The sequence below is a fragment of the Cervus elaphus genome, chromosome 26, assembly GCF_910594005.1.
Source record: "Cervus elaphus chromosome 26, mCerEla1.1, whole genome shotgun sequence".
NCBI classification, from domain to species: domain Eukaryota; kingdom Metazoa; phylum Chordata; class Mammalia; order Artiodactyla; family Cervidae; genus Cervus; species Cervus elaphus.
The window spans coordinates 40,154,623-40,173,166 of NC_057840.1; the positions used below are offsets into that span (position 1 = coordinate 40,154,623).

The 18,544-nt window shown below is 43.3% G+C and overlaps 1 protein-coding gene across 1 annotated transcript in view; it reads left to right on the plus strand.

The window, feature by feature from the left end:
• Nucleotides 1-14,799, plus strand: part of ARID1B (AT-rich interaction domain 1B) — a 410,724-nt gene extending 395,925 nt beyond the window's left edge. The window contains exons 16-20 of the mRNA XM_043887975.1: nt 2,182-2,332; nt 5,094-5,190; nt 6,629-7,412; nt 9,365-9,495; nt 11,675-14,799. Of these exons, the coding sequence (XP_043743910.1) occupies nt 2,182-2,332; nt 5,094-5,190; nt 6,629-7,412; nt 9,365-9,495; nt 11,675-13,399 (2,888 nt within the window). The 3' untranslated portion in view covers nt 13,400-14,799. The remainder of the gene's footprint in view (nt 1-2,181; nt 2,333-5,093; nt 5,191-6,628; nt 7,413-9,364; nt 9,496-11,674) is intronic.
• Nucleotides 14,800-18,544: the final 3,745 nt, after the last annotated feature.

An 18,544-nucleotide genomic window follows, 5' to 3' on the forward strand; every position in this document is an offset into this window, starting at 1 on the left:
AATCGTATGGTAGTTTGAACATTCTTTGGCATTGCCTTTCTTTGGGATTGGAATGAAAACTGACCTTTTCCAGTCCTGTGGCCACTGCTTAGTTTTCCAAATTTGGGGGCATATTGAGTGCAGCACTTTCACAGCATCATCTTTTAGAATTTGAAATAGCTCAACTGGAATTTCATCACTTCTACTAGCTTTGTTCATAGTGATACTTCCTAAGGCCCACTTGACTTCACATTCCAGGATGTCTGGCTGTAGGTGAGTGATCACACAATCGTGATTATCTGGGTGGTAAAGATCTTTTTTGTATAGTTGTTCTGTGTATTCTTGCCACCTCTTCTTAATATCTTCTGCTTCTGTTAGGTCCATACCATTTCTGTCCTTTATTGAGCCCATCTTCACATGAAATGTTCCCTTGGTATCTCTAATTTTCTTGAAGAGTTCTCTAGTCTTTCCCAATCTGTTGTTTTCCTCTATTTCTTTGCATTGATCACTGAGGAAGGCCTTCTTATCTGTCCTTGCTATTCTTTGGAACTCTGCATTCAAATGGGTATATCTTTTCTTTTCTCCTTTGCCTTTCGCTTCTCTTCTTTTCTCAGCAATTTGTAAGGCCTCCTCAGACAACCATTTTGCCTTTTTGCATTTCTTTTTCTTGAGGATTGTCTTGATCCCTGTCTCCTGTACAATGTCATGAATCTCCGTTCGTCGTTCTTCAGGCACTCTTTGTCTATCAGATCTAATCCCTCGAATCTATTTGTCACTTCCACTGTATAATTGTAAGGTATTTGATTTAGGTCATACCTGAATGGTATAGTGGTTTTCCCTACTTTCTTCAAGAAATGGAAAATAACTTCAAAACTGGAAAGTAATTTCAAAACTGGAGGTTGATGTAAGAGCATGTAAGATAGGAAGTATTTGAAAGCACCTTATAAAGCAAAATATATTCTACCAGTGTCAGACTTCTGTATTTGCACCTCTCAACCAACCAGACAAATTTTATCAGCTCACAAAATTGTAATCAGCTTTTATCTCATGGAACGTAAAAGGAACCTTCATAGGATAAAGGCAGGTGGTGGTAATAAGTGTATATCAATTAAAATTTGTATTAAAATGTTTAATTTGCCTACAGGCTAGTTTCTGGGCTTGACCCAATTTCCTTCAGGCTGTGAGCAAATGCTAATTTGCATATTTGACCTAATTGACACTCTACCCCTTGTTAGAAATATCTCATCCCTTCTTGAGCTGGTCCTTACTCCCTCATGATTTTCTTCATCCTGATTTTAGAGTAAGTCAGTGCATGGATGGTTGTTAAGGTATTCACTTTTCTTTTTTTTTTTTCTAAAAGGGAAAGGAACTAACTGTATACATATCTCTTCCTTACAAACCACTTCATGAGATGATATTACCAACCTCATTTTATAGATAAGGAATTAAAGTTAGAGATTTAGCAACTTAACCCAAATAAGTATGGATCTGGGCCTGTGTTTGTTTCTTATATTACTGCATAACAAATTACCACAGATGGCTTAAAACACACAACATACGTATGCCCTCCAATTTCTGTGGGTTCTCAGCTCAGGGTTACAGTACAAGTCAAGCTGGAAGCCTGGATTCCATTCCTCTGAGCGCGTTAGAGTTGTTGGTGGAACATGGTTCCTCACAGTTGTTGGATTGAGGTCCTGTTTTCCTGCTGACTGTCATCTGGGGCCTGCTCTGCTTCGAGCGGTTGCCATCCTTCCTAACACGTGGGCCTCTGCCCTGCACGGCACTGGCTTTCAAGGCCAGCGGGAGAGTGTCTCTGACCTGCTCTGTCTCTTACGATGCCAACTTAAAGGGCCCACATGGGTGCTCTCCCTTTTAGTTAGCTTAGCAAGGTGATTGGTGACTTTAATTACATCTCTGAAATCCCTTTTGCCCTGCTATGTAGATTAATCCTGGGAGTGACATCCCATCCCATCATGGGTTCTCCCCACACTCAGGGAGACTCATACAAGATGTGTACGTGAAGGGGGGTCAACTTAGAATCCTGCCTCACCAGGGCCCATCTTAACTTCAGAGACCTTATGCTCTTTGATCGGTATTGTTATCTGTCATATTAAGGATAACAGCACTGACTAGAAAGGGATGTTTGGGCCCTTTGGCATTTGAAAGTGCTTAATTTTTTGTCTGTTACTGTAAATATTTCAGTGCCTGGAAGCAGCGAGCCTTTCATGACGCAAGGACAGATGCCCACCAGCAGCATGCAGGATATGTACAACCAGAGTCCGTCTGGGGCCATGTCTAGTCTGGGCATGGGGCCGCGGCAGCAGTTTCCCTACGGAGCCAGTTACGACCGAAGGTGAGTATTTCCTAAGATGAAGATGAGATGACTTATTCAAAACTGTGCTTTCCACACATACGTGTCTGAGCCCTAGCAGCCGAAGCCTGCTTCCTGCTGAAGTGCAATAGAACTGTACGTGTCAGATGGCTGCCTTCAGTCGCTGACTGTAACAGGAGCTGGGGAGAAGGGCCTTGTCCGCAGGCCACCAGTGCAGCTGTGTTTTTATTAGCGAATGCCCCAAAGCACAAATTAGAAATATGCCAGGGCTGGGCTAGCCGGGGCACAAGTCTTCTCCCTAAGAATGCAAGCGCCAAGGTTGTCCCAGGCACTCTCGCCACACCGAGACCACCGCCCCAGGTCCATGTGTGGCTCCTGCCGTGACCTCAGTGCCTGCCTTCCTCCCAACAGGCCGAGGTCTGGGCAGCGGCGCTGCGCTGGGCTGTCAGCAGGCTCGGCAGCAGTGGGTTCTTGGTAATGTCTTCCAGGCGTTGTCTTTTCAGGTGTTCCCACTGTCCCCTGAAAACGTTTTAAACTGAGAGGAAGTGCTTTGCTCCTTAATAAACATCTCTGATAAAAGCCAGGGCAACCTTTTTTTTCCTCGGAACATCCCCTTGATATTAAAATGGCAAGTAAGAATGCATTACTGGCCCAGATTATTTTAATAAGATAGAATGAAAGTCATTGAAATGTCTCAGAGAGGAACCTGTTCCTCCAGTAGTGGCTTAGGGTGGACTTTTGTGAAGAAGGCCCCTGACCGTGGTCCTTACCATGGACGACCTATCCTTTGCTTGTCATGTTCATTACCTCCCTAACGGAGACTTGCTTAGAAACCAAGCCTTCAACTGAATATTTCATTTTTAAAGAAAACCAGTGGAGGTAAAGTAGAGCTCTTTTTCTGACTGTTGCTCTGAGGCAGGCCTCAGGACAGGCGTGGTTTTCATCATTTCCTTGGCGGGGCCTCGGTCCACACTGCTCCCTCTCAGTTCACAAGCTGGCTTTTGTAGGTCCGGCTAAGCAGTCAGGTGTCCCTGGTTTAATACAAAGGGAAATTTTGGTTTGAAAAATCACTCTTTTACCAAATCAGGTTTCTTTCTAGCATTCTCTGTGAGCCTGGTGTTTGAGTTACACAGTATCGCACGCTCAGAGCCACACTGTACTTTCTAATAGTGACTGGGAAATCTTAACTTCTCATTCTGACCTTCTAGTGAAGGTTTAGTTGTGAAATCCACCTTAGTCACTTAACCGCTGTGTGAGGTCTGATGTACCAGCTCAAGGATTTTTACTAAGATTTGGTTTGTTTTTGAGAGTCCAGGAAAAGCTTTTGGAGGGGGAAGAGGCAAGGGATAGGCTGATGAGATCAGAAGGAGAACAGTCGTCCTCAGACATATATTCTTAAAGGAACCTGAGCAAATATACTTTTCTGAAGTGAAGTGAAGTCGCTCAGTCGTGTCCGACTCTTGGCGACCCCATGGACTGTAGCCTACCAGGCTCCTCCATCCATGGGATTTTCCAGGCAAGAATACTGGAATGGGTTGCTATTTCCTTCTCCAGGAGATCTTCTTGACCCAGGGATTGAACCCAGGTCTCCCACATTGTAGGCAGATGCTTTACCATCTGAGCCACCAGGGAAGATGTATTTTCTATTTCTTCTCAGATGCTTTCTGGAATGTGGCATGGTCCAGGTGTAGAAGTTATTTTGGCCTTCTCACATTAGGATTTGAACTTCCCAGGTAGATCAGTGGTAAAGAATCTGCCTGCCAGTGCTGGAGACATGAGTTCGATCCCTGGGTCGAGAAGATTGCCTGGAGAATCTCTATGGACAGAGGAACCTGGTGGGCTACAGTCCATGGGGTCGCACAAGAGTCGGACACAATTGAGCGACTAAACAACATTAGGATTTCCTTCATTAAGTTTTCTTTTCTGAAAAGTGTTAACTTGTTCAGCTTAAATTTCCATATCAATTATATTTCTTTTCTCCTAACTAAGCTTGCCTCCAGATTTCAATGTCATTAGCAGAAACTTGCCTGTTTTACATGTGAAGTTCTAAATTTTCATTTATTTTCTTTCTTATTCTCATTCCTTGACCAGTATTCTTCCTTACAAAATTCAGTATACTAACTACACCAGCTTAATTTCTAAAATTTCAATTCTGTTGTTCTTTTAAACATTTATTTTTATGGTACTTATAATTTCTCAATATGAAATATTTTATTCCCATTTTAAGACCTAATAGAAGTACATTTAAATCATCCCTATTATCTTTTTTTTTTTTTTTTGTAGCCTTTCGGGGTCATAGAACTTTGAAATTTTGAGTAGTTATGTCTATACCATCTTAGTATCATTTGGACTAATTTTGAAGGATTCCTTTAAAAACTTGCACATTTTATACTCATGATGAGGACGTTAGAAACATTTTCCACTTTTATGTGTCAATGTTCCGGTGCTCCGAGAAACAACTGCTTTGACCCTCAGGTGCTCCTGTTGTTTCTGATGCTCGTTAATGCCTCCCTTCGGTCTCTGTCATGCCCTCCCTGGTCCCTCAAAGGCAGAGGATGCCAGCCCATCCGGTGGGACTCCTCGCCCCGCTGGCCAGGGGTTGGCAGCACTCCCAGAGTGGGTGCTGCCCTCCTTCCTCTGGGAGTGGAAGTGCTGCCGCAGCTCACAGTACCTGCCGGGAGGGTGCCGTGGAGGAAAGACGGCATGGAATGTCCAGAAGTGGGCTCTTCCTTCCTCCCTTGGCCCGAGGTCAGTGAAGTTTTCTTTGAATGACTCATTCTAGGCATGAACCTTACGGGCAGCAGTACCCAGGCCAAGGCCCTCCCTCAGGACAGCCGTCATACGGAGGACACCAGCCGGGCCTGTACCCACAGCAGACGGTGAGCTGGCGAGCAGTGTGCATCTCTCTGCTTTCTGTTTAAAATTCAGACTCTCACACTTCTGAAGAGTTTTAGGAAGTATAACCAAAATGACATGTAACAATCAGGTTATATTTGCTTATGCTAAGAAGTATTCTTATGATTTTGAAATCAGCAAGTTAGAAGTAGCTCTTGAAAATATGTTACTGGAAGTTAAGGACATTCATCCTTGTAAATAATAAGCCCAAGTTCAAGTATATTTTAGACATATGTCTATTCTGTATACTATTATATCAATTGACAATTTAGCACAGAAATTTGACAGTGTATTTTAGAGAATATGTAGGGTGAACAAGCTTAAAATATTATATGCTAATAGTGAAAGTTGACCTGTTTTTAAGAATAAGATATTAATGCCCACATATTTAGACTGTGTAGGATAGGTGTGTAGGTGCGTGTGCACCATGCTGCAGCTCAGCAGTCGCGAGGTGGGTGAGATAACCTTGCGGCTACCACGACTGACACAGAGGAGCACGTGTCAGACACAGGAATTTGCTGTTGCTAAACAACTCTTCAGGTCTTGTAAAATACAAGGCGTTCTAAACATTAATTTGACCAAAGCATGTTTGTATAGTGAATTGTATCATCAAATCAGCTGCCCTTAAACAGTGTTCCGCCATATGGGTCCCTCCATCCCGCGCTCTCATCAGGAGCTTCCCACCCCATCCAGTGGTGGAAGCCCCAGCCTCCTGGGAGGGGAGCTCAGTGAGGCCGTACCATCCCTGTCCTCAGGTTCTCCTGGAGAAGGAGACCCAGACCTGCTGGAGGCTGGGGCAGGGTTCATCCAACGTCAGGTGTCAGGGGCACAGGGCAGTGTGAGGAGCCAAGCTCTGTGGAGGCTTTTCTGTCAAGTTAGGCCCAAGGAGTCTGTTTAGTCCCGGAGCTCTCCGGGCTGGCCCTCAGAGCACTCTGTCATTTGTGGTGAGGTCTCCGTCTGCCTACACAAGCCATCCCCGTGACCGTGATCTCCAAGCCCTGGTTCCGCGCGGCCTGTGTGCTGGTCATCCACGCCCTGCTCTCCCAAATCCACCCGGAGGATACCAGGAGAGGAGGCTGGTTTTTTCACCCACGCCCTGCTCTCCCAAATCTGCCCGGAGAATACCAGGAGAGGAGGCTGGTTTTTTCACCCATGCCCTGCTCTCCCAAACCTGCCCGGAGAATACCAGGAGAGGAAACTGTTTTTTACCCACGTAAGTTTTGAAGTACATAAAAAACAGAGTACGTGCAGTGGTTTGTGTAGTACTGAATATCGGACATAAATTGTTAGTCCGTGGACGTAGGAGCTTCCTATATTCATTTTGAAATGAACGTTCCACCAGGTAATAACTATTTTGCCTAATTTAAGCACGTGATTATACCCATAAAAGCACATCAGTGTGATCTGTCTCTGAATTTTCAGAACTACAAGCGCCATATGGATGGCATGTACGGGCCTCCAGCCAAACGCCACGAGGGAGACATGTACAACATGCAGTATGGCAGCCAGCAGCAGGAGATGTACAGCCAGTACGGGAGCTCCTACTCCGGCCCGGACCGGAGGCCCCTGCAGGGACAGTATCCCTACCCCTACAACCGAGAGAGGGTGCAGGGCCCGGGGCAGATACAGCCGCACACCATCCCGCCGCAGATGATGGGCGGCCCGATGCAGTCGTCCTCCAGCGAAGGGCCTCAGCAGAGCATGTGGGCAGCCCGCAACGATATGCCTTACCCCTACCAGAACAGGCAAGGCCCGGGCGGCCCCGCGCAGGCCCCGCCTTACCCCGGCATGAACCGCACCGATGACATGATGGTCCCTGATCAGAGGATAAACCACGAGAGCCAGTGGCCTTCCCACGTCAGCCAGCGTCAGCCTTACATGTCCTCCTCAGCCTCCATGCAGCCCATCACGCGCCCGCCTCAGTCGTCCTACCAGACGCCACCCTCACTGCCAAACCACATCTCCAGGGCGCCCAGCCCCGCCTCCTTCCAGCGCTCCCTGGAGAGCCGCATGTCTCCCAGCAAGTCCCCCTTCCTCCCCTCCATGAAGATGCAGAAGGTGATGCCCACCGTCCCCACGTCCCAGGTCACTGGGCCGCCCCCCCAACCGCCCCCCATCAGAAGGGAAATCACCTTCCCTCCTGGCTCTGTGGAAGCCTCACAGCCAGTCCTGAAACAAAGGCGGAAGATTACCTCAAAAGATATTGGTAAGCGTTCCCAAGGTTGTGCTCCTGAAATGATTTCCTGTTGTCATCTAGAATTTTAATTTTGGGTTAGATGTAGTTGGATAACCTCAAAGGGATGAAATTCTGTGACTGCAGACTAGCAGGGTGTGCTTTTGTGCAGGAGCAATAGTTGGAAGGCACTTCTCTGAATTAAGCTCCAGAGGAGAGGGAGAATTAAAATGGATTTTTTGCATGTGAGTATGACTTGTGTGAGAGGGCAGAGCCCCAGGTGAGAGACAGGGACTCCTTCATGGCTGTGGACTGTATTTTGGGCTTAAAGATTTGATCTTAACCAAACACATAATCTTTGCCATGTGTGCTTAAGAGAACAGCTGCAAGGCTGATGGAACACTAGGGCGGCCTGAGAAAATTTGACAGCAAGCCACTCTATAATTTTGGTAAGGACATACAGACAGTGAGTTCCCCCAGGAACAAAACCAGAAAACTGACTGTACTGCATAGACAGATACATAATGTGTTACATAGAACTTCACACGTGGATAGAATTTAGGTGATCCCTGCAGCAGTGTTGATGGGACCAAGGAACTCTTTCAGGTGAACACTGATGTCATGCGTTCATCCAGGTGGAATCTTCTAAATCCTAATTAGAGATTTGGAAAACCTGGGAGTACACACAGTTTTTCTGCATCATTTTTGAAGTACTTTTAACACAGCTAAGGAAATAATAGAGTTCAGTTTTATCCAAACTTTTCCCCCCAAAAATCTCAAAATCATGTGACTCGAAGTTCTTTGCAGTGATTAGAAAATTAAATGTTTTAAATTTTGACCAATGTTTTTAATCACTGGACATTAAGGAAGGGGGTTGGGGGAAGTAAGGAGTTCTACATAGAGGATGTGCTGGAGGCAAGAAAGAAACAGACCCTGGGCACCGTGTTACATATGGTAATATATATGTAAAAATATATGCATGTATTTGTGCATGTGTATAGATATTTAAGTAAACGTGTGTCTGTGTATTAGTCATTCAGTCATGTCTGACTCTTTGTGACCCCATGGACTATAGCCTACCAGGCTCCTCTGTCCATGGGATTTTTCAGGCAAGAATATTGAAGTGAGCTGCCATTTCCTTCTCCAGTTTAAGTAAATAAATACATTTAAATTTGAAAAAAAATTCTTAGTGCATGATATACCAGCCTAGGGAAACTTACGTTCCTGATTTTAAAATTTGCCTTTCTATTACACAAGTATTATGTGCCTCTCTTAGAAAATTTGAAAATTAGATGAAATTAAAATAAAGGTGGACACCCACGGCCCCTCCCTCACAGGAGTTGGCATCTGGCCTGGCTGCTGCTGTGGGGAGTTCCAGCTGCTCACACCATGTGCTTCCACCAGTTTCCTGAGACAGCGTCCCTTAAAATTTCAGACACACAATGGGCCTCCCCTCTAGCCCCATCTTGTGACAAATCTTACGGACCTATCCTCTCATCGTTCTTCTTGGCCTCCATCTCGGGCCAAGCTCCTAAAAAACCAGAACTGTCAAAATGCTAGTACTTGTCAACAGCATGCTCTGTGGTCCAGAGCTCAGATAGAGACGGCATGGAGGAATGAAAGCTTTCTATCAGTGAGCATGCTGTTTGGGAATTAAATTTTGCTTATATTCTGCATACTCACCAACCTTCTGAAGATGCTACCTTGACACATTTGTGAATAGAGTCAAAGAAGACAAATACAGAAAGAATCATTCCCACCTCTGTTTAACCTGCAAAGCAGAAAGCTCTTCTGCTTTGCATAGACGTTTCTTAGTCACTTGTCAACCTCCACCTGAAATGACCATGTTTAACTGTCCCTCAGAACCTTTGTTTAAATCAGTATTTAACTTAACATTCTGCTTTTTCTTCTTCTTTTGTTATTTTCTATTCTTTCATGCGTAGAGTTAATATTAATCATGTCCTTCTTCTTCCACCCATTTTTAGTTACTCCAGAGGCCTGGCGTGTGATGATGTCCCTTAAGTCAGGTCTTTTGGCTGAAAGTACGTGGGCTTTGGACACTATTAATATTCTTCTATATGATGACAGCACTGTTGCTACTTTCAATCTCTCCCAGGTAAGCCAGCACCAGTCCAACTGAGAACCAAATTAGAGTAAGAAAATGAAGTAGTATATAATGCTTAAGCTAATGCCTAAAGCAGTTAGGACTCACCAGCTAAAATTTTTTATCATTACAGTTAACTATAAACTAACATCAATCAGTGTATAGTTGTCTGAGAATTTTGTCTGGAACGATAATTTATTTCACTCTTTAGTATAAATACACATGTGTATTTCTCATAAGAAAACAGTGATCTTCTGTGCACATGCATGTGTGTGCGTGGAATAGACAATAGTGGCAAAATCAAACTTGTTTAGAATGAGCATTAGCAGGCCAGTGAGAATTAATCCAAATGTAACACAAAGTTACGACTGTAGTCAGTGTTGGATGAGACATCACCATGCAGTAAGTTGCAGTGAGACCTTACCCTGTTTTTCAGGGGGACCTAACATCTTTCTTTTAATTAAAAAAGTATAAAATTAAAAAGAGTGTTTATATTACAGAAAATATATATATAAAGAGAGAAGTAAACAGTTTAATGAACCATCGTTCAACTGCAGTAGTAATGAAGTCATGGTCAAACTTGTTTCTTGAGGTGTTCCCTCCCATTTCTGCCCCCCTCTAATTTATTTTGAAGCAGTCATTTAAAAGCCTCCTACCTTTAAAAACCCTCCTTTGATCTGTGCTAAGCTTGAAGTAGCTTCTAGTATAATAGCTGGAAGAGAGAAGGAGCTGAGGATTAGGAAAAAGGGCCAAGAGCCAGCTGGAGTACAGATTTTTTTAAGAAATATTTAGAAACAAAAATCAGAAAAGGTCATTTTCCCTACTGTGTATGAACAACTCTGCTTTTGTTGAAAGAAGCCAAAACATCTAATTCCCTCCCTTCTGTTGAACTAGGACCAGAATCTTCCACTTCCTTTTTCTTCTCTCCTTTAACTTGTCATTTTAGCCCTGAAAGGCAGTTTTTCAGTTGATACCAAGTATATTAATAAGGTCATAAACATCGCATGAAGTCCATTTTAATAAGTAAGTATTAGAAGAACATATACTACCTTTGCTAGAGTAATAAATTTCCATCCTTATGCTAGGTGAGCTGCTGTTGAGCACAGTTTTTCATGACCAGCATTGCTTCAGCAGTCTTCCCTCTTCCCTTGTCCTGGGAAAAAACTAAGCTTTACGTTGGGGGCGAGGTAGGGGAGGGGGTGATGTCCAGACCCCCACTTAAAAAACTGTGCCTTTGTACCCTAAAAGCAAGCTCCACCTGGCTGGTACTTGGGTGTCCCCTTACTTCTTTATAATTATTTAAAACCCCCTTGCAGGAAACTTACAGCCAGATAATGAAATTATAGTCAGTTTCCATAACACCTATCATTAAGAAATCCTTGTTTACTTACTTATCCTTCATCATCCCTAAATGCAGCAGCATTGGTGTTGAGGGAGGGGAGTATGTTGGTTCTCTTGACATAAACATCCGCTTAAAGGAAACAAAGCTGGTTCTCAGAGTTGCTTTTGTCTTTCAGCTGGAGTTGGGAATAGCTGAAATATAAAAGTGCATTCTGTGAAACATTCTCATTCATTTATCTCAGGGACTAAATTGATTTGTTTGTAATTTTCTGTGTTTATGAGCTACTACGTTGCTGAAATTATCTTCTCCCCAAAATATATGGAGAATGTAAATTAGAATAACCTATGGCACCTAAGACAAAAATAACCATAAAATCCTAAGAATAATAACCATAAAAATCTAGGCAAGCAGAGTTTCAGATAAATAAGAGAGGAGAACAGACTCACTTTGGGTGAATGAGTCTATAAAATCCACGTTCCCACTCTTCTAGTAAGAATGGTACTGTGTCTAAACCAGAAACAAAGGTAAACAGCAGAGCACTCCCTCTGGGATAGTATCAGAAATGGGAAAGTAACAAGTAAGTTTTCATGTTAATGGTGTACGAAAGTAAACACCAAGTAAGGAAGATAGTGTTGCTTATTGAAAAATTCAGGAAGATGGTTCTAACTTGTACATGGATTCTTTTTCTTATGCATGGTTTCTTTTCCTTGGCCTACCAAAAAAAAAAAAAAAACATTAAAATGTGAAAATAATCATAGAGATACATGGCTAGCTAGCAGGATTTTCACCCTCTCAGTCACACCAGAGAGGTTATGACATTGTACCTCTTCTCTTTCTCATCCTCTCCAGTTGTCCGGATTTCTTGAACTTTTAGTAGAGTATTTCAGGAAATGCCTGATTGACATTTTTGGAATTCTTATGGAATATGAAGTGGGAGACCCCAGCCAAAAAGCACTTGATCACAATGCAGCGAAGAGAGACGACAGCCAGTCCTTGGCTGACGATTCTGGGAGAGAGGAAGAAGATGCTGAATGTATTGAGGAGGAGGAGGAAGACGAGGAGGATGAGGAGGAGGAAGACAGCGGGAGGGCGGAGACGGAGGACAGGAGCAGCACTGGGGCCTCCCCTGACGCCACCGCAGATCCAAAGGAGAAGCCCAGGCAAGCCAGTAAATTTGACAAGCTGCCAATCAAGATAGTCAAAAAGAACAACCTGTTTGTCGTCGACCGCTCTGACAAGCTGGGTCGCGTCCAGGAGTTCAGCAGTGGACTTCTGCACTGGCAGCTCGGAGGGGGGGACACCACCGAGCACATCCAGACTCACTTCGAGAGCAAGATGGAGATTCCTCCTCGCAGGCGGCCACCTCCCCCTTTGAGCTCCACAGGCAGAAAGAAAGACCAGGAAGGCAAAGGGGATTCTGACGAGCACCAAGAGAAAAGCATCATCGCAACCATCGATGATGTTCTGTCTGCGCGGCCAGGGGCTCTGCCTGAAGACACAAACCCTGGTACCCAGACCGAAAGCAGCAAGTTTCCCTTCGGAATCCATCAAGCCAAAAGTCACCGCAACATCAAGCTGCTGGAGGACGAGCCGAGGAGCCGGGACGAGGCCCCGCTCTGCACCATCGCGCACTGGCAGGACTCGCTGGCCAAGCGCTGCATCTGCGTGTCCAATATCGTCCGGAGCTTGTCTTTTGTGCCTGGGAATGATGCAGAAATGTCCAAACACCCAGGCCTGGTGCTGATCCTGGGGAAGCTGATTCTTCTTCACCACGAGCATCCCGAGAGAAAACGAGCGCCGCAGACCTACGAGAAGGAGGAAGACGAGGACAAAGGGGTGGCCTGCAGCAAAGATGAGTGGTGGTGGGACTGCCTCGAGGTCTTAAGGGATAACACGTTGGTCACCTTGGCCAACATTTCTGGGCAGCTAGACTTGTCTGCTTACACGGAAAGCATCTGCTTGCCAATTTTGGATGGCTTGCTGCACTGGATGGTGTGCCCATCAGCGGAGGCACAAGACCCCTTTCCCACAGTGGGACCCAACTCTGTCCTGTCGCCTCAGAGACTCGTGCTGGAGACGCTCTGTAAACTCAGCATCCAGGACAACAATGTGGACCTGATCTTGGCCACGCCTCCATTTAGTCGTCAGGAGAAATTCTATGCCACGTTAGTTAGGTACGTTGGGGATCGCAAAAACCCAGTCTGTCGAGAAATGTCCATGGCGCTTTTATCGAACCTTGCCCAAGGGGACGCGCTGGCTGCAAGGGCCATAGCTGTGCAGAAGGGAAGCATCGGAAACTTGATAAGCTTCCTAGAGGATGGGGTCACGATGGCCCAGTATCAGCAGAGCCAGCACAACCTCATGCACATGCAGCCCCCGCCCCTAGAGCCCCCTAGCGTGGACATGATGTGCAGGGCAGCCAAGGCTCTGCTGGCCATGGCCAGAGTGGACGAGAACCGCTCCGAGTTCCTTCTGCACGAGGGCCGATTGCTGGATATCTCGATATCAGCCGTTCTGAACTCTCTGGTGGCGTCTGTCATCTGCGATGTACTGTTTCAGATCGGGCAGTTATGACATCAGTGAGAAGGCAGCCTGTGTGAGTGAAGACTATAGAGGCTCCCGTGTAACTGGCTGTGTTCTGTTCTTGTTTCTCCAGCGTAGGACGAAGGAAAGAAAATCTTTGCTCCTCTGCCCCATCCACTATTTACCAATTGGGAATTAAAGAGATAATTAATTCGAACAGTTATAAAATTAATATTTGCTGTCTGTGTGTACAAGTACATCCTTTTGGGGTTTTTTTATTTTGTTTTTTGTTTTTGTTTTTTTTTAACCAAAGTTGCTGTCTAGTGCATTCAAAGGTCACTTTTTGTTTTTCAGATTTTCTTTTTAATGTTCTTTTCCATGTCGTATTACATTTTCTTGGGAAGCAAATTGACTTTAAAGAAAAAAGTTAACAGCAAAAGATGCTATAAGATGGGAAAATTTCACCACACTGAGACAAAAAGGCGAAAACTTATCGATTTCCTAGCTGTGTTATTCTTCAAATAATGAAAAAATTGCAACTGTATCCCATCGTCCAAAGCTCTGTGCAATAGAAATTTCTAGAGATGTAGGTATAGGGGCTCGCAAAGGTCTGTCAGTCAGCGGTTGAAATAGGAAATGATTCTGGTTTCTCCACAGGAAAATGGTTACATTAGGCTAGGAGCAAAATGGTCATTTTTAAGTTAAGATTGAAAACATACCTGACAACGATCAACGGAAATTGCTTCCTCACCACTACCGTCATGTCTGCTGTCTGTTGTTTGACCTTCCACATGACAGTTCTTCACAATTCCTTTAATCATTTTTTAAATATTTTTTTTTTTACTGCCTTTGGGCTGTGATGTATATAGAAGTTGTACATTAAACATACCCTCATTTTTTTTCTTTTTTCTTTTCTTTTTTTTTTTTTTTAGTAAAAAGTTTTTAGTTTCTTTTTCATGATGTGGTAACTACGAAGTGATGGTAGATTTAAATAATTTTTTATTTTTATTTTATATATTTTTTCATTAGGGCCATATCTCCAAAAAAAAGAAAAAATACAAAAAACAAAAACAAACGAAAAAAAAAAACAAAAAAAAGAGGGTAATGTACAAGTTTCTGTATGTATAAAGTCATGCTCTATTTCGGGAGAGCAGCTGATCACAATTTGCTTCATGAATCAAGGTGTGGAAATGGTTGCATATGGATTGATTTACACAATGGTTACTAGTACAGACAAAAAAAAATACAACTAAAAGGAAGAAACACAACTTCAAAATTTTTTCAGTGACGAGAATCCACATTTGTATTTCAAGATAATGTAGTTAAAAAAAAAACAAAAAAACTTGATGTAAATTCCTCCTTTTCCTCTGGCTTAATGAATATCATTTATTCAGTATAAAATCTTTATATGTTCCACATGTTAAGAATAAATGTACATTAAATCTTGTTAAGCACTGTGATGGGTGTTCTTGAATACTGTTCTAGTTTCCTTAAAATGGTTTCATAGTAACCAAGTAACAAGAAAAAGGGGGGAAACAACCATGTACTAACATAGCCCCTCGTTATGAAACCCTAAGGTCGGGATGGGCCTTTAAGGGTTACCTACTTTAGAGTGGGGAGCAAGAGTTTGATTTTCTCAAAGGATTTAAATAACTGGCCTTTGTTTGAAGCAGTCAACTCTGACAACATGGCGGTATGAGAATTTTCAGTGTCTGGGGGCGGTGGCTGCCAGCCCGTGAGGTGAGATCACTGGCCTGACAGTGTAACACCCTGCCTTTTTCTAACCCCATCCTAATTTCGATCAGAGTTCAATCTATTCCGTGTTTTTCCTGTGTGCCTCAAAGTTATTTTGCATTTAGTTTACTCCACCTTGTATAATATTTATATTGTGCAATGTTAAAAAGAATATGTTATATTGTATGTGGTGTACATAGTGCAAAGTGATTATTTCTATTTCAGGGCATATTAATATTCTCATATTCCTTCCTATCCTGGTGCACAGTAGCTTCTGATTACTAGTCACTTCTAGTTTAAACTTAATTTCTTCCTGGGTCATTGACTGTTCTTGTGTAACAATCGATTTCTTTGAAACTGCTGCAGAGTTAAACCGTTAGCGGACACCCTTCTGACTCTACCTCTTCACACCACCCTGCCAATCTCAGCAGACTCACAACTTCCAAGTTTATTCGCCAGACCTGTTGTCTGGGTGCCCATTATTCACAGTAATACATGGAAGAGTTAGACGAGAGCGCTCGGTTACAATGAGAGGGTGGAATGGGACTCTTGTGTCACAAGAAAAGGTTTTTTTCCTGCAAGCATTCTTCATCATCTGTCAACTCCCACATTAGTCAGTCTTCTTATATAATAATGCAGCCAAATTTATGTTGAATTTAAAACCCATTTATACTTTAAATTTATCTGCTTGCTAAGAACAGATTCTAGTGCTCCAAGCTTCAAATTTGGAGATTTGTAAGAGGGAATTCAATATTATTCTAATTCCTCTCTTACAGAGTATGAATAAAAGGTGTATACAAACTTTGAAGTTTGTCAATCAAAAGAGTGAAATATTACAAGAGACTGTTGTTGTCATGGTTTGAGTTGTAATCAATATCTAGAGTCTGACCACTGAGCAACAAGATTTTACATACTGATAACGCGATGTAATCTCTAGAATAATCCAGGAAGATTTTAGCATCCTTTCTACATTCTCACCCCAGAATGAAGACTACAGAAGCCCATGAAGAACTTACAGCCTGCCTGACATCATCTTGCCTACAAACTGAGTTATTGCTTTGTCCTAAAAATTAGTTGTTTTTTTTCCTATGAGGCTTTTCAGAAATTTACAGGATGCCCATACTTTAAATGTGTACAAAAAAAAAAAAAAGATTAAAATAAAGGTGCAAAGAAAGTTTAGTATTTTGGAATGGTGCTATAAAGTTGAATGTGTTGGTATTTGAATTTTTTAATGTCACAGAGGATATTACTGGGTGGCATGTGTGCGGAAATAATTACTCAAATGTTTTTATTTAAGATCAAGAATGATATAGAATCAGTTTTTGTTGGTGAATGTGGCTTATTCAAAAACTAGTTAGGTGGTTTTTTAAAAATTATAATAGAGAATGATTTTTTAAAGGGGTTATGAACAGTTTAATGATGCAGAATGTAAGCTATTAACTACCTCTTTTACGAAAAGAAGATGGCTTTCGCCCTGAAATCATTCATTTACCAACTGTTGGAAATACTTCATTTTTTATCAAACACCATGTACAAATTCCCATTATCTGTTCACCTTCAAGGAAGCAAAGTATTATAAATGAGCCAAAGTGACCAATCAAATAGTCCATTTTCTTCTCGCTGAGTTTTGTTTCACTTTCTTACCTGGGACACCAAGTGTAGCTGCCTGATCGGTCTGCGCTCTGCCACCCCCATCATCTTCCCTCAAAGACCCTCAGAGTCAAACGAGCTTTTAAAACTGCCAGTACATATTTTCGGGGATAGTAAATAACCTGCTAAGATGTCACACTATTCATTAATTCAGCAGAAATGCATTGAGCACGTGCTGTGTGCCAAGTTCTGTTCAGGTGCTGAAGGGTCATTCATGAGCAAAGACCCTGATTCAGTTCTGTTCCGGTCGTTCTTGTCAGATAATTACAGAAATAAACTCATCTTCCAAATCCAGTGTTTATGCCTTGAGAACACTGAGTATGTATATTTTGTTGACTAAGAGATGAAGTGAGGCTCTAGCTGTGGGAACCAGGGTCTGGTGAGAAGGGGTCTGGACTGAAAGAGCTCAGCCACATCACCGTGCGGCCTGACCCACACGCGTGTGAGTCTAGAACATGCGCTGGGCAGCTGGTCTGCAGTCTCCAGCTCTGCAGTGTGACTGACCCGGTGCCCCTCCCGCTCCTTTGCACACGAGGGTGCTTGTGCGTTCCCAAGTGCAGGGGGAAGACCCAGAGTCGTAGCCTGGCACCCGGTGATCCCAGCTTATGCGATCAGCCCTTGGAAGTTCAGGAATGGACTGAAGCTATACAAGGAGACTTTATTTAGGGCTTTTTTGTTCTTAAGTCCCACAGACCACCACATGTACCCACGCCCATCTCCAGTCATGCTTCTTTCTGCGGATTTGCAGTCCTTCTTTTGTTTTATGATGATCCAAGTCATGCAATCCCCTCAAATGCCAAAGTCAAGTTAATTTACTCCAGGGTTTAAGTATATGAAACCCCGAGGGGAAGTTGGGGGAAGACCATCTAATGTGTCCCTAAGTACGAGACTCTTCTTTCTTCCTGAATCTGATTTCAAGGACTTAAAAGTTTTACCCCAGCTTTTTCTAAAGTATATTCTAAGGGACAGAAGTGATGTCAAAACAAAACCCGCTCCTTACATATTCTCCTCTTGGGCATCTGTAATCCACAGTATCACTTTTAAAAGTCTGAGAAATCCTACAAAAAAAGAAACCTGTTTATCCCAAGCATTTCCTGACTTAATCAACCTTGGAAGTTTTTTAAAATCCATATAAACATGCTGCCAAAGCTTGGGGAAATAATGGCATTAGCTGAGGATCGTGCCTAACTTCTAAACACCCCTGTGCCTTGCTTATCCTCAGTCTATTCTTATTTCTTCCACTGAAATTGAAATGTCCTTGAAGGAGATGTTATGGAATCTTCTCTTGCTGTCTCCACAACCTTCAGTGAGCAAGCTGCTTAAATTCTTTGAACCTCAATTTGTCACCTGTAATTCAGTGTAACACCTACCTGAGGATTGGTGAGGATTAAATTAGATAACTGTATAAAGGTCTTATAACCTAAGTGATCATTGTGTATTAATTGCATACACTTTCCCTTTGGTGAGTGCCCTAAAGTGTACTTCACATAATTTAAAAATCTGGTCTAAGAGAGCATCTTCCCATTTTCATAGTCACATAGTTGGTGTGACTTTTATTGTTTGGGGGTTTCTTGTAAAAGCCACAAAGACTCGTCTATTGATTGGCTGTTTAGTGCCAAGGGTGATGGCATAACTTCTCTACTGAGTGTTCGTTTTAGCTGTTGGACATCCAGAGGTGGTAGGAGTCCTCGCCTTTCATTCTGCAGACCTGGGGCGAGACGCGTATATCTCTGGAGCACAGTGCAGTCGTGCAGTAAACTTGCCCTGTCCTGTCCTTCGGGGGGGGGGGGGGGGGGGGGGCGGGGCGGGGCG